The sequence below is a fragment of the Bos indicus x Bos taurus genome, chromosome 6 (genome assembly GCF_003369695.1).
Source record: "Bos indicus x Bos taurus breed Angus x Brahman F1 hybrid chromosome 6, Bos_hybrid_MaternalHap_v2.0, whole genome shotgun sequence".
Taxonomy (NCBI): domain Eukaryota; kingdom Metazoa; phylum Chordata; class Mammalia; order Artiodactyla; family Bovidae; genus Bos; species Bos indicus x Bos taurus.
In genome coordinates, this window is record NC_040081.1 from 17,733,090 (window position 1) to 17,747,528 (window position 14,439).

General features: G+C 38.5%; 2 protein-coding genes across 3 annotated transcripts in view; one reads left to right on the top strand and one right to left on the bottom strand.

The window, feature by feature from the left end:
• The window catches only part of PAPSS1 (3'-phosphoadenosine 5'-phosphosulfate synthase 1), a 113,318-nt gene that overhangs the window by 43,666 nt on the left and 55,213 nt on the right, over positions 1-14,439 (top strand). For both annotated transcript variants that reach the window (XM_027543884.1, XM_027543885.1), the window contains exons 6-7: positions 9,815-9,928; positions 12,550-12,661. In XM_027543884.1, coding sequence (XP_027399685.1) covers positions 9,815-9,928; positions 12,550-12,661 — 226 coding nt within the window. The remainder of the gene's footprint in view (positions 1-9,814; positions 9,929-12,549; positions 12,662-14,439) is intronic.
• Positions 13,119-13,641, bottom strand: LOC113894051 (cytochrome c oxidase subunit 5B, mitochondrial). The gene has a single exon (XM_027543886.1). It carries the CDS (start codon positions 13,602-13,604, stop codon positions 13,215-13,217), a length of 390 nt encoding a protein of 129 aa, XP_027399687.1. The 5' UTR covers positions 13,605-13,641; the 3' UTR covers positions 13,119-13,214.

The following is a 14,439-nucleotide window of genomic DNA, read 5'->3' on the forward strand; positions in this document are numbered from 1 at the left end:
TAGTCAGTGAGGGAGAAGTAGATGTTTTTCTCGAATTCTCTAGCTTTTTCTATGATCCAAAGGATGTTGGCGATTTGATCTCTGGTTCCTCTGCCTTTTCTAAATCCAGCTTGAACATCTAGAATTTCTCGGTTTAGGTACTGTTGAAGCCTAACTTGGAGAATTTTGAGCATTACCTTGCTAGTATGTGAAATGAGTGCAGTTGTGTGGTAGTTTTAACATTCTTTGGCATTGCCCTTCTTTGGGATTGGAATGAAAACTGACCTTTTCCAGTCTTGTGGTCACTGCTGTTTTCCATATTTGCTGGCATATAGAGTATAGTACTTTAATATCCTCTTATAGGATTTGAAATAGCTCAGCTAGAATTCCATCACCTCCACTAGCTTTGTTCCTTACAACCTTTATTTTTGGATATTTGGTTCTTAGAACCATTATTTATAATTATAAGCTAGAATGACTGTATAAATTCTTTTCTTTTATAACATGAGATAGAATTTTTAAAAAATTCAAGAAAGAAATTCACACACATACATAAGTACTTCTCTTCTGATGTTTGTTCTCTTTTGATTGACTTTCTCACAAAGTTGAATCTCAAATGAGCATTAGGGCACATGGGGAAACCAGTGAATACTTGAAATTCAGCTCGAAGTTTATGGTGATGCAAGGAGTTTGCTTGCCTGCAGCACCCTGATCACAAGGTGACTTACTATAATGTGCACTTTTTCTAACAAACTTTCTACATGGTGATCCAGGAGTAGCCAGTGCAGTTGAACTTCATTGTCATCACAAAGCCATTTGTTAGGGTTTCCAAAGGTGGGTTGTTGTTCAGTCGCTCAGTTGTGTTTGACTCTTTGTGACCCTGTGGACTGTAGTATTCCAGGCTTCCCTGTGCCTTCACTATCTCCTGGAGTTTGCTCAAACTCATGTTCATTGAGCCTGTGATGCCATCCAACCATCTCATCCTCTGTCATCCCTTTCTCCTCCTGCCCTCAATCTTTCTCAGCATCAGGGCCTTTTCCAATGAGTTAACTCTCTGCATCAGGTGGCCAAATGTCACAAATATAGATTGGGAGTGGAAAGAATGAATATGTTGAATACAGTGGTATTTTAAAGCAAAGAATAGTAACCACATCTCCATAGGTTTATAGAGTGTGTGAGTGGGGATGTGAAGATTTATTGGTGGGTCTGTGTTGACCAGCATTACGTGTAAGAATGTAATTGTGAGTGGAAGGAGATGGCATGGACAGAGGTGGAAATCTGCAACAAGAACTCCTGCGAGGACTCTTACCATGTGCAAAAGCCTTTGGTAGTCGCTTCAGTAGCATTATTGCATTGAATTTGTAAGATTCTGGAAAGTAGTTGTAATTTTCCTCGTTTTACTGATGAGAAAACAAATTCAGGAAGGTGAAGTTATTTGTTCCAAGATTGAGAAGTGCTGCCTCCCCTGGTGATGGGTGGAATTTTTTTCTATCTGCTGCTTGGTATTGGAGAGACTTAACGAAGTGAATTCTACCAGGTATTGTTTCTTCAGTATTCTCTACTACCAACAAAAAATTAATCAGTCCATCTAAGAAAGAAATGGAAAATTTTTATTGGGGTCAAATGTGCAAAGTCGCTTGTGTCACTTCTTTGTGACCTCATGGACCGTAGCCTGCCAGGCTTTTCTGTCCATGGGATTTTCCAGGCAGGAATGCTGGAGTGAGTTGCCATGCCCTTCTCCAGAGGATCTTCCCAACCCAGGGATCAAACCCAGGTCTCCCGTGTTGCAGGTGGATGCTTTATAATACAAATTTTTATTTTATCATTGCTAATATATAGAATCGATTTTCACTGAGAAAAAAATATTTTTAGGGTGCTCTACAAAGGGTATTTTAGGATGAAGAGTATTTTGGTTCTGGCATCTCTGGATTGTCTTATTTCTCTTTTGATCTGGCTTATGTAGTAAAATTGGAATAGACAGTGGAGTCATTTATGTATTTAATTTTTCAGTGTTTTGTCAGAGCATCTTTATTTTCTCAGTGTGCTTTGGTTCACACATTTTTATTTAAGAAGATAGAAGACACTGGAAAATATTGAAGGTTTTTAAATTCATTGAAGTTTTTTTCCTAACCCTTGAATGGTCACTAGATGGCCTGCTGGTATTGCATTTTCACTTGGCGGGTTATGACATAAGGAAGTAGGCTTCTTGCTGATGGTTTTAATCTAATGTGATATTTTAAATACTGTTTTTAAATCTACTAGGAACTCTAGATTTAGTGGTGCTATAAATTATTTAAAGGTTTGTCTTTTTATGAAATGGTGGTTTAGTGCTCTAAATGGATTTTATACTGTACTAAAACCAGACTTTGCAGCTCCGTTTTCAAGTGATGCCAGAATGTCATTTGGTGTTCATGCTTGGGATGCATGTAGTTTAGATAATAGAAATTTAATAGTTACATAAAAAAATGATTGAGCTCTAGCGTTCAAATCTGTTGAGCAGATTTGGCTTAAGAAAAAGTTCAGAATATACTTAAAGGAACAATTTAAAATGTGAAGTCACTCTGTTTATTAACGTGTTCACAGTTAGGAACATTAAAAAGAGAAGGGAAGGACTACTATTTTCAGGTAGTGAATGTTCTACCAGCCAGTTTCCAGGAAAAAATGAGCAGTTGTCTCTGAACAAAGAATACAACACGTTAGGTCTTAGATTGTATTTAGTCAATCAAATAAAAAAGTTTTGTGTATCTATGTTACATATTAAGTTTAAATGAATATTTGAATATTTCTAGACCTACCTCATTAATGGTAGTAAATCGTTAGTCAGCCAATTAGTCTCTCAGTCGTGTCTGACTCTTTGTGACCCCATGGACTGTAACCTGCCAGGTTCCTCTATCCATGGAATTCTCCAGGCAAGAATACTGGAGTGGGTTGCCATTTGCTTCTCCAGGGGATCTTCCCCACCCAGGGATCGAACCCAGGTCTCCTGTGTTGCAGGCAGATTATTTACCATCTGAGCCACTAGGGAGGGCCCTAGTAAATTGTTAGTTAACCTCCTATTCACGAGAACTCCTAGGAGTACCCCTGTTTCCTCTTTACCCTTAAATGGTGACTGTGGAGCTGTTAAGATCAGAGTTAACTTGGACTGCAAGGACATCCAACCAGTCCATTCTAAAGGAAGTCAGTCCTGGGTGTTCATTGGAAGGACTGATGCTAAAGCTGAAACTCCGATACTTTGGCCACCTCATGCAAAGAGTTGACTCATTGGAAAAGACCCTGTTGCTGGGAGGGATTGGGGGCAGGAGGAAAAGGGGACGACAGAGGATGAGATGGCTGGATGGCATCACTGACTTGATGGACGTGAGTCTGAGTGAACTCCGGGAGTTGGTGATGGACAGGGAGGCCTGGCGTGCTGCAATTCATGGGGTCGAAAAGAGTCGGACACGACTGAGTGAACTGAACTGAACTGAACTGAAGGGTTTAGGTGCATAAACAGCTGTTCCTGACCTGGCTTGTGATCTATTTTTGTTTTAAAGGAAGCTTCCTGATGTAAAGGGTTTTATATGTACATGTTGCAGAAGAACACGTTTTCTGATAGCTGTATCTCTGGGAATCCTAATGAATCCCAAATAAAATGGATAGCTCATGTGGCAGAGACTTCATGTTCTGTTATCCAGATATCTTGTCTCACTTTGAGATGTTTTTGATCTTTTTTGATGTTTAATCGTGGTTTTGGAAACTAAAAATATTTCAGTAGAATGTGATAGAAACTGGCTGTGTCCACATTTTAAAAACAGTTTGTCTTCCTGATAGTTCTCTCCTCTCTACATGTTCAGTCTACAGAGAACCTGCTTCTTCCAAACATGTATTCCATGTTCCTGTTGACTCCTGCTGTGTTTGTGTTAATTCCAAACATATTTGCTTTATGTACGTTTTTGAAGAGAAAAACAGTGGCAACTTCTCAAACCTTTATTTTGCCATTGGTTAGGCATCAGAAGAATTTTATATTTAAGTTATGAGGCTAAAATTCCTCTTAAAATAATTGCTGAGTGTGAATTTTGAAAAGGAAAGAATTTTGTGACCTGCAGTGTAATGAAAAAAATTAACACTCAAATTTTAAAGTTTTAATGATGAATAAACATTTATATAATTTAAAATTATTTTCTTGATAAAAGGAAAAAAAATGCCTTCTTTCTTGGAGCCTTAACCACTGGACTGCCGGAAAAGTTCTAAATTCCCTCTTTCTTGAAAAGAAAGTGATTATAGGGGAATTCCCTGGTGATCCAGTGGTTAGGACTCAGAGCTTCCACTGCAGGGGTCCCAGGTTCCATCCCTGGTTGGGGAACTAAGAACCTGTAAGCCATGTGGCATGGCTGATAAAAATTAAAAAAAAAAAAAAAAATGATTATAGCCTCTATGTTCATGCAGATAAAATGGCTTGTTACTAAAAATGCATTCATCCTAAAGCTATGGCATTATTAGTATACAAAACATTAAACAAATAATTTGGCCAGGCTTATAATAGAGATACTGCTCTTTCATGTTCAAACAAGTTCTCCTGGATTTGCTCACCAACTGTTTGTACCTTTTGGTTTTTCACCGAGGGTGTGGTTGGCAGGAAATGGACATGATGTATAGAAACCTTTGTTGATTCTCGGCTCTTATTTTGAACAAACTCTCCTTGGAGGGTGCAGATTCACATACTGGGGTGCGTACTCCAGTGTGGTATGTGATACAGAAGGGGGGTCCAGGACCGAGGCGAGGCGAGGACAGAGCCTGCCTTGTGCTGGGAGTGTTGCAGTGGGCAGCGCTGCTGCTCCTCATTAGCGTGTGTGGGCTGGCGCTAGTGATGCTGGCTTAGCAAACCAGTTAAAAGTGCCCTGTTGTATCCAACAGAGATCAAAAGATTCAGTCTGTTGGGTGCGCTCCTCTGACCCTCCAGGATGGTTGACAACTGTTCGTGGTAAAGCGGGGGTGAGGGTGGAGGAAAGTCATCAATACCCATCAAGAAAGAGGCATCCCATCCTTGCAAAGTAGTATGGGCTTCATAGATGCCAAAGAAAGCTTTAGGTAGAGTTGTTTGTATCAGTGAAATCCTTCTCTTCCCTGGAGTTGCTGTGTCATTTGTTCCCAGACTGTGGATTCTGTTTTTTAAAGTTTTAAGGGATCCAAAGTTGTGAGAATGGAGGTGTTTGATTTATTTACAGTGATGGGGCTTGAGAAAGTTTGTTGAAAATCATTCACTTGTTATTAATAGAAATGTTTAGGTGTAACTGAAATGTTGAATATCTTTACTTTTTGTCTAGATCTTTATTAACACAGAAAGATCACATGCTGAAACCCTGGGAATTGTAAATGTTTAATAAAACCATGAAAAGAAACTAAGAGCACTATGTGTGACAAAATGTTTCATAACTTAGTTTTATGGGAGAAACAGTGAAGGTTTTATTTTAATTAAAATTTTTTTTTAGTTTATTTTTTTATTTGGAAGAGATTAGTGTTGGGACCTGAGTTGGAATCCCAGCCTCAACACTTATCAATTAACTATATGACCTTGGGAAAAATAACCTAATTTCTTTGGCTTTGATCCTCTCATCTGTGAAATGGGAAATAAAAATAGTACCTATCTCAAAATTGTTCTGAGAATTCTATTAATAAATGTAGCATGCTTAGAACAGTTCCTGGCATGTAGCAAGCACACTTAATTATTATTTATTGAGTGTTTATTGTGTGTTAAGCACATTGGAAGACTGTGTAACAGGGATTTGGGGTAAGTTATTAACCTCTTCTGAGCCTCAATTTCCTCATCTGTAAAAGAATGATAGCAATAGTTTCTTTTACTTTCATAGGTAGGATTGCATGAAAATTAAATGCATTAATTCATGTGATGCCCTTAAGGCATTGCTGGGTTTGTTGTTAGCATCCAGTAAATGTGAACCCCCACAGATTACATACTTTAAGTCATTTTTCACACAGCCATGTAACTATATATATGTGTATGCATATACTCACACACACACACACATATATGTATTATATACATACACACACACTCATACCCTTGTTGTTAAACAGCTGAGAAAGAAACAAGTTGAGAAATGTAGATAACCTGTTCAAGGTTGCACAGTTGGAATTTGATCTCAGGCCTTAAGTAGCCAAATCAGAAATAAGGTACCTATAGACCTCTGTTGCTTTATTGTATCTTTTTGGTTTTGAAGGTGATGTTCCTCTGATGTTTTTGTGATTCATATAAATATTTAATTTCAAGTGTGTTTTGTGAAATTTTATCATACTCTTTCTCTCAAAAGCCTTAGTGAATGTCTGACTGTGTAACTTTTAATTCTAGTATTTGTTGTGGAAGACTTGAATTCTTTATTTTGCAAAAATGTGTGTTTCTCAAGGCACCTTTGAGAGCTTTACACATACCCAAGAAACTAATTGAACATAAGGGTGCATGTGCAGTTCACTTAACGCATGTTACAGTGTTCTGGGAAACTTGGATTCTGAATTTTTATTTTCTGGTTGATGGAGTAATAGACTTTGTACAAACTGCTCAAACTACCAGTTGCTCTATGATACACCTATGGGTGAAGAACACTTGAAGGGAAATATTCAAAAATGATGTTGATAACCATATATAAGGGTGATGGGTTTTTCTCATTTCCACATTTTCTTTACTACTGTTTATTTAATTTAACTATTTATAAAATTATTATAAATTATTCTTTATAAAAATAATCAAATAATTAATTTATTATTTCAAACAAATGTATTAAAAATAATTCCTGGAGTTAGAAGTATAGAATGGACTACCTTAAGCTGTTTCTTTTGCTAGATTTTAAAAAGAGACTTTACCTTGTTGTATTGTATTAGTATCTATAAAGAGAAAATGGAAGCAGCTTATAGAAGCTGTCTCTCCTCCTTCACCATTATTCTTTGTGGTGCTCATGTAGTGTTTACTGTTAGTAATAAGTAATAATAAGTAGTCTTCTGCTGTGGGTGCCTGCTGCAGGCTTAATTGCAAAAGGAGGTGTGGAAGGTTTATGAAGCTCTCTGTGCTCTGCACAGTTTGTGTTTAACACACACTCTCTGCTTTCCCCTGAGCAGTGGGATTCTCGAAGGACAAAGGGCCCCCAGAGAGCTGGCTGAACATGGCATGGTAGCAAGCAGTGCTCCTTTATTTATGTCTTTTAATTTCATTATTTCTTTTCTTTCTTTCTTCATATTTACTCTTCTTATTCATTCTTGAGTTTCTCCTGAGAAAGATCAGAGGCCTTGAATTTACTGGCAGGAGGAACTTGGTTTTGGTACATGACTTAGCCAGAGCTGTTCCATCTTTATAGGCTTTCAAGGTGGCAGTAGTGGTAAAGAATCTCCCTGCCAATGCAGGAGATGCGGATATGATCCCTGGGTTGGGAAGATCCCCTGGAGGAGGACATGGCAACCCACTCCAGTATTCTTGTCCAGAGAATCACATGGACAGAGGAGCCTGGCGGGCTGCAGTCCACGGAGCCACAAAGAGTCGGATACAACTGAAGTAACTTAGCACACATGTTCCATCTTTGAAGGAACAGAATATTAGAGAAATGTAGGAGAATAATTCTTTCTAGATTCACAGGGCCCATAAAGACTGCTTGAGTGGTGGCATTCAGGCTTTCATGAGGTCATCTAGTTTTGAGACACACGTCTGACTCTGGTTTTTCCATCTGCTGAAGATATTACTATAAGTCTGAATATAAGTTGAAGTTTCTTCCCAAACTTTTTCCTTAGGAAAAGCAGTAGGTAGTGTCTTAAACACTTGGGGTCACAAAGAGTGGGATGCGACTGAGCTACTAAACAACAACAAATTGATACATTGTTATCATCCATAGTTCATAATTTACATTAGGGTTGAACATTGTGTGGGTTATAATACCTGTGTAATGACATTTACACACCATTGTAGTATTATACAGAATAGCTTTACTGTCCTAGAAAATCCCCTGTGTTCTTCCTATTCTTCTCCCCTCCCCATCAGTTGGGCAACCACTGATGTTTTTACTGTGTCCATCAGTTCAGTTCAGTCACTCAGTCGTGTCCGACTCTTTGCAACCCCATGAATCGCAGCACGCCAGGCCTCCCTGTCCATCACCAACTCCCGGAGTTCACTGAGACTCACGTCCATCGAGTCAGTGATGCCATCCAGCCATCTCATCCTCGTTTTGCCTCTTCAGAATGTCCTATAGTTGGAACCATATAGTATGTAACCTTTTTCAGTGGGTTTCTTTGATTTAATAATCTGCCTTTAAGCTTCCTTCATGTCTTTTCATGGTTTGATAGCTCATTTCTTCTTAGGGCTGAATGACTAATATTCCATTGTCTGGATGTACTGCCATTTATTCATTCATCTACTGAAGGACTTCTTGCTTGTTTTCAAGTTTGGGCAGTTTTGTGTGAACATAAGTTTTCAGCTCATCTGGGTAAATACCAAGGAGCATGATGACTAGGTTGCATGGCGAGCATATGGTTCAGTTCAGTTCAGTTGTTCTGTCGTGCCTGACTCTTTGTGACCCCGTGGACTGCAGCACGCCAGGCTTCCTTGTCCATCACCAACTCTCAGAGCTTGCTCAGAACAGATTTTCTTCTAAAGCAGCTCTACCATTTTGCATTCCCACCAGCAGTGAGTGAGAGTTCCTGTTGCTCTTCCTCCTTGTCAGCATGTACTCAGTGTTTTGGATTTTGACCATTCTAATAAGTATATTCTAACAGGGTTATCTCACTGTGGTTTTGAATTGCATTTTTCTGATGATATATAATGTAGAGTATTATTTCATATACTTATTTGTCCTCTGTATAACTTCTTTGGTGAGGTGTCTGTTCAGGTCTCTGACCCATTTTCTAATAGGGTTCTTTTCTTACTGTTGAGTTTTAAGAGTTCTTTCTATGTTTTGGATAATAGTCCTTTTTCAGATATGCCTTTTGCAGATATTTTTTCTCAGTCTGGCTTGTCTTATCATTTTCTTGAGAATTAATGTATTTTTAAATGAGACATTGCTTAGACATATATGAAAAACTTATCAGTGCCAGTTTTATATGCTTATGGAGGTTACTTGATTGATTTGACTTTAAAAATTTAGAGTAATTAAACACATTTGATAATTATTCCTAGGAGAATGACAGGTGTGAACAGGCCTCGTGAAGGTCACCTGATGAGCAGTGTCTGAGAGTAGTGTGTAAGTTTGGGTCATCACAAATAGATACTTGTGGGATAAATGAGAAAAAGCTTTGTCCCAGTATGATATAAATGCGTACTTGGAGTTGGGATAAAATTTCCAGAATGCACTTCATAGGAGGTCAGAGAGTGCTCTTTTTCAAACCGCGGTGGTGGGAATAGAGCTGACGTGCTCTGGAGTACTGTATTACATGGCTAATTAGGTGGTGTTAGTGAGGCTGGTGATAAAGATGTGTACGTAAGCTGGAATAAAATGGTTCCATAATATGTTACAGATAATAGTGATGATGTTTAGAGTGCTTTTTTTGTTTGTTTGTTTCTAAATCCTTTTAATCATTATTCCTTACTTGAGGTCACCTCTGTGCAGTTGCCTGATTTTGACATACATGGTACACTGTGGGAATTGCTTTCACACTCAATAGTGGGAAATTACGTGTGATGATTTCTTGCATGTGGGATGTTATCTGCTTGGGAGTAGGCCAACCGTCATTAGGAAAATTGATTAAATCCTTCTCATACTGTTTTTAAAATCTCTTTTTGAAACATTAATTTCCTTCATTAACATACCTTTTGGAGAACTCTAAATTGTTGGATCAAGCATTTAATTTTGCTTTTGTTAATGTGTAGGATATTGTTCCTGTGGATGCCTCTTATGAAGTGAAAGAACTGTATGTGCCAGAAAATAAACTTCATTTGGCAAAAACAGATGCAGAAACACTGCCAGCGTTGAAAATTAATAAAGTAAGTGCTTTGTCCTTTTTCCATATCAAGTGCTTTAATCCTATAGATAGTTGTTGGTTTGAGGGCATGAGTGGTGGTGGTGGTCATAGTTGTATATATCACCATTTCCAGGGATGGGAAATATGTTTAATTTATAAAACCATATTCCCAAATTACCATGGCTTTGATTTTATTTTACTCATAATATTTATTTTGAAATACCAAAGAATAGAGGTTATATAAGATTTTAGGTTTATCAGAAGGAATGGACTCTAAAAAGTAAAAAGCCTTTAATAATTAAAATGAACTTTTTTTTCCCCTAAACATTGTTTCCTAATCCCTTGCCAAGACCCCGATTTTCCCTTTCTTATATTGTGAAGAATAATTATGTTGTATATTGTAGCTCTAATAATATCATTAGGTGTTTTTCCCAATAAGAAACTGCTTAAACTAGATGTGAAGACAGTGGAGATTATAATTTATCACTTTCAAATTTTTAGAGAATTTTAAATTGTATCATTCAGATATACTTTAAAAATAGGTTTAGAAATAAGAATTTAAACTAGGAATAGAATTTCCCAGCCTTTCTTCTAGTGTAGTAAAAATCCCAGACACCCAGGAAAGTGCCAAATCTGAAAGTAAGGAGGAAGGGAAAAATAAAACCCCCAAACTTTCTGAGGCTGGAGAAAGACTCTTGAAGACTTACTCAGATTCCTGATAGGAGTACATTGTCTAGGTGGTTTGTGTGATTGGGTTTCTAACCGGAATCTAAGACATGTTGCAGGGAGCAAGGAGAAGGGGGAGTGGGGGAGCAGAGTCACTCAAAGCTGAGTTTACTAAGGAACAACAGATTTTGTCACTAACAGACTTTGTGTCAATTGAATAAACACACACACACACACACACACACACACACACACACACTGGGGTAGGGGGAGAGAGAGAAGAAAGAAACTGAGAATGAATGAATCCGAATCCACACACACATACACACACACACACACACACACACACACACACTGGGGTAGGGGGAGAGAGAGAAGAAAGAAACACACACACACACACACTCTGAAGAAAGAAACTGAGAATGAATGAATCTGAATCCAGGTCAGTCAGACTCTGTAACCCAAAAAGATAGTAGCTTTTTCAAATGTGAACCTTTTTCAATACAGTGGTTTGTTCTTTGCTTAGCAGTATGAAAAATAATTAATTAAAAAAACGTAGGCTACATCATGTAATGTATTAGCTTGGGCTGCCACAACAAAAACCGTAGCCTGGGTGACATAAACAACAGACATTTCTTTTCTCACGGTTCTGTAAGAAAGAAAGTCTAAGACCTAGGTGCTGGCTGACTGGGCCCCTGACAAGGCTCCCTTCCTCTCCGGCTGTCAGACACCTTCTTGCCATATGCTCAGGGTGAGAGTCAAGCTCTGGTGTCTCTTCCTTCTCTTATGCAGGCACCAGACTATTGGATGAGGACCCAACCTTATGACCTCATTTAAGCTGCATCACCTCCTTAGGGCCCTATATCCAGTTTACACTGGGGGCTTCAACATATTTAGGGGGGACATAAACATTCAGTTTATAGTAAATACCATCTAGAATTAGATTCCAGTAGAGACAAATAGGGACCATGTCAGATGCTTAGGAAGAATTAATAAGAGGAGAACTTGAAAATGAAACAATTTGGTGCATGAATATCATTTTTTCCTGTGAATTGAAGGAGGGATGTACTTTGCCATTATTTGATTTTTCAGTGGAACATGCTGGCCAGCATACTTTGGGAATACATGGTAAGCCACATCTTACTGCACACCTCTTGGTCAGGTGCTTTATCTCGTCTCTTTTGAGAATCTCTTTTAACATGTACCAAGTTAAAAGTGAGCATATCCAGCTTACATTGTTTTGTCGCTAAGTCGTGTCTGACTGTTTTGCAACCCCATGGACGGTAGCCCTCCAATCTCCTCTGTCCATGGGATTTCCAGAGTGGGTTGCTATTTCTTTCTCCAGGGGATCTTCCTAACCCAAGGATTGAGCTAGCATCTCCTGAAATACAGGTGGATTCTTTACTGCTGAGCCACTGGGGAAGCCCCTCCCCCCCCCCCAGCTTACATGAATTCATCATTAATTTATCAATTCTTTAATATTCTGATCAGATACACTAGAAATCTTAAAGTTCAAGAAATAATACAGTGTTTGTAAAATGAATGTCATTGGTGAGGGACCCTTTTGGTAAGTATTTTTATCTAAAGTTTGTTTTAGTTTAGAACAGTGGTTGTCAGAGTGTAGTTTCTAGAACGTTATTGTTAACATTTTCTGGGTACCTGTTAAAAATACAAATCTTTGTCCCCCATAGCAAACCAGCTAAATCAGAAACTGAGGTGGAATAGTCTTTATTTAACAAGTCTTCCAGAGGTTTCTTACACATATTGAAGTTTGAGGAATGCTGATTTAGGAGATGCTATTCTTAATAGAAATGTTATTTAAATATATTAAGAAAAAAGCATATTTTCTTAGTGCCCTTGTTTATTAGATTTGTATAATCTATAATCGTTCTTGAGAAGTTTGTTACTATTACTTTCAAAATGAAACTCCAGAGAACCATTACTGCTTTTGTTGCTCTCTACTGTCTCATTTACTAGGTGGATCTGCAGTGGGTGCAGGTTTTGGCAGAAGGCTGGGCAACCCCACTGAACGGCTTTATGAGAGAGAGGGAGTACTTGCAGTGTCTTCATTTTGATTGTCTTCTGGATGGTAAGACTTTGGACATTCAGGTGCATTGAGTGTGGAAAAGAGGGCACATATTTACAGGGATTGGTCACTGTTTAGAGAGAGTACTGGTAACATCTTAATTGGAGATAGCACTTTAAGACTAAATTATATCAGTACTGAATATTTTAAGTATATCCTGAGATCGTCTTTCCAGTTTTAGTTTTCCTGATTGTGATTTATTGTGAGGGAGAAGGACAACCTGGGGGTTAGGGCTGAAAATGGATTTAAAAAACGAATGCAGTTTCCCTATTCCATATCTACCTGATCACGGTGGAAAGCCTCTTCCAAAAGTGTACATAGTCACTAAATTGTGCTGTACTGAAGCCCATGCTTGCTTATTAAGCCAGGTGTTCTAACAAGGAATCAGGGAGTCCAAGTTTAGAAATCCTGAAATAGGTGGCTGAAAGGATGGTTTTCTTATTTTATTTTATTTTATTTATTTTTTTTTTTATGGGAGGAGAAGCCAATGTAATGGCTAGTCTTTACTGGAAAGAAGAAATTCCACATCATATTCTGAGTGCATTAGTGCAGTGGCTCAGTGGGCCAGCTGGTGTGGCACCAGCTTGTAATGGGTTCCACAGCTGGGGCATCGCTGGGCCTCGCCTTTGTGCAGCCAGAACCAGATGACAGTACTGTTGTCTTCTTCACAGATGCAGCCCACTATCCGCTTGTTGGTGATGGAGGGGACTAAATTAGGGTCCTCCTTGGTACCTGAGGTTGCCTTTGGGGCAAGTATATTGTATGGGTCCTGTCCCTTGCGAGCAGCCAGCATGACCTCCCTCTCTAGCCCAGTCGCCTGCTCTTCATCAGTAGGAACACCACCTCCAGACGCCATAGAGCGCACCACGGAGACTCCATTTGGACCCCGGGCCCTCAGGGCCTGGGAGGCCAAAGCTCCAACTCCACGGAGTAACCTTGACGCCATCACGCCCGCTACAAACACCAGCACTCGGTTTTCTTATTTTAAAACATTGAAGCAATTGCCAAAGAAACCTATATTTAGGATATTGTCATTACATTCTAGCTACCTTAAACTTTGTTTACTGTTGGTAACATTAATTTACTACAGTAAAGGAGATATTACTAAATTGTAAAGAACTCTAGTGCCATATGATCTGGCAATTCCCCTTCTGGGTATTTATCTGAAGAAAACAAAAACAGTAACTACAAAAGGTATATGCGCCCATATGTTCATTGCAGCATTACTTATGGTCACTAAGACATGGAATCAACCTAAGTACCCATCAGTTGGTGAATGGATAAAGAAGACACACACACACACACACACACACACATACACACACACACAGGAGTATTACTCAGCTGTAAAAAAGAAAGAACTTTTACCATTTGTTGCAACATGGATGGACCTGGAGGTTATTATGTTAAAGTGAAATAAGTCAAACAGAGAAAGACAAATTTCCATGTGATTTCACTCATATGTGGAATTTAAAATACAAAAGCACAAACAAAACAGAAATAGACTTGTAGATACAGAGAACAAACTCATGGTTGCTAGAAGGGGAGGGGTGGGAGTAGGCTAAGGTGAAGGGGATTAAGAGGGGTAAACTTCCAGCTATAAAATAAATAAGTCACAGGCATATAATTATTAGCATAAATATAATACTGTAATAATTTTATATGGTGACAAATGATTACTAGACTTACGGTGATCATTTCATGATGATTTAAATTTAAATGTTGAATCACAGTGTTGTACATCTGAAGCTAACATAATATTGTACCTCAGCTACAATACT

What these genes read in the sequence shown, in the direction of transcription:
- LOC113894051 (XM_027543886.1), bottom strand. Translation starts at nt 13,604, where the DNA reads ATGGCGTCAAGGTTACTCCGTGGAGTTGGAGCTTTGGCCTCCCAGGCC.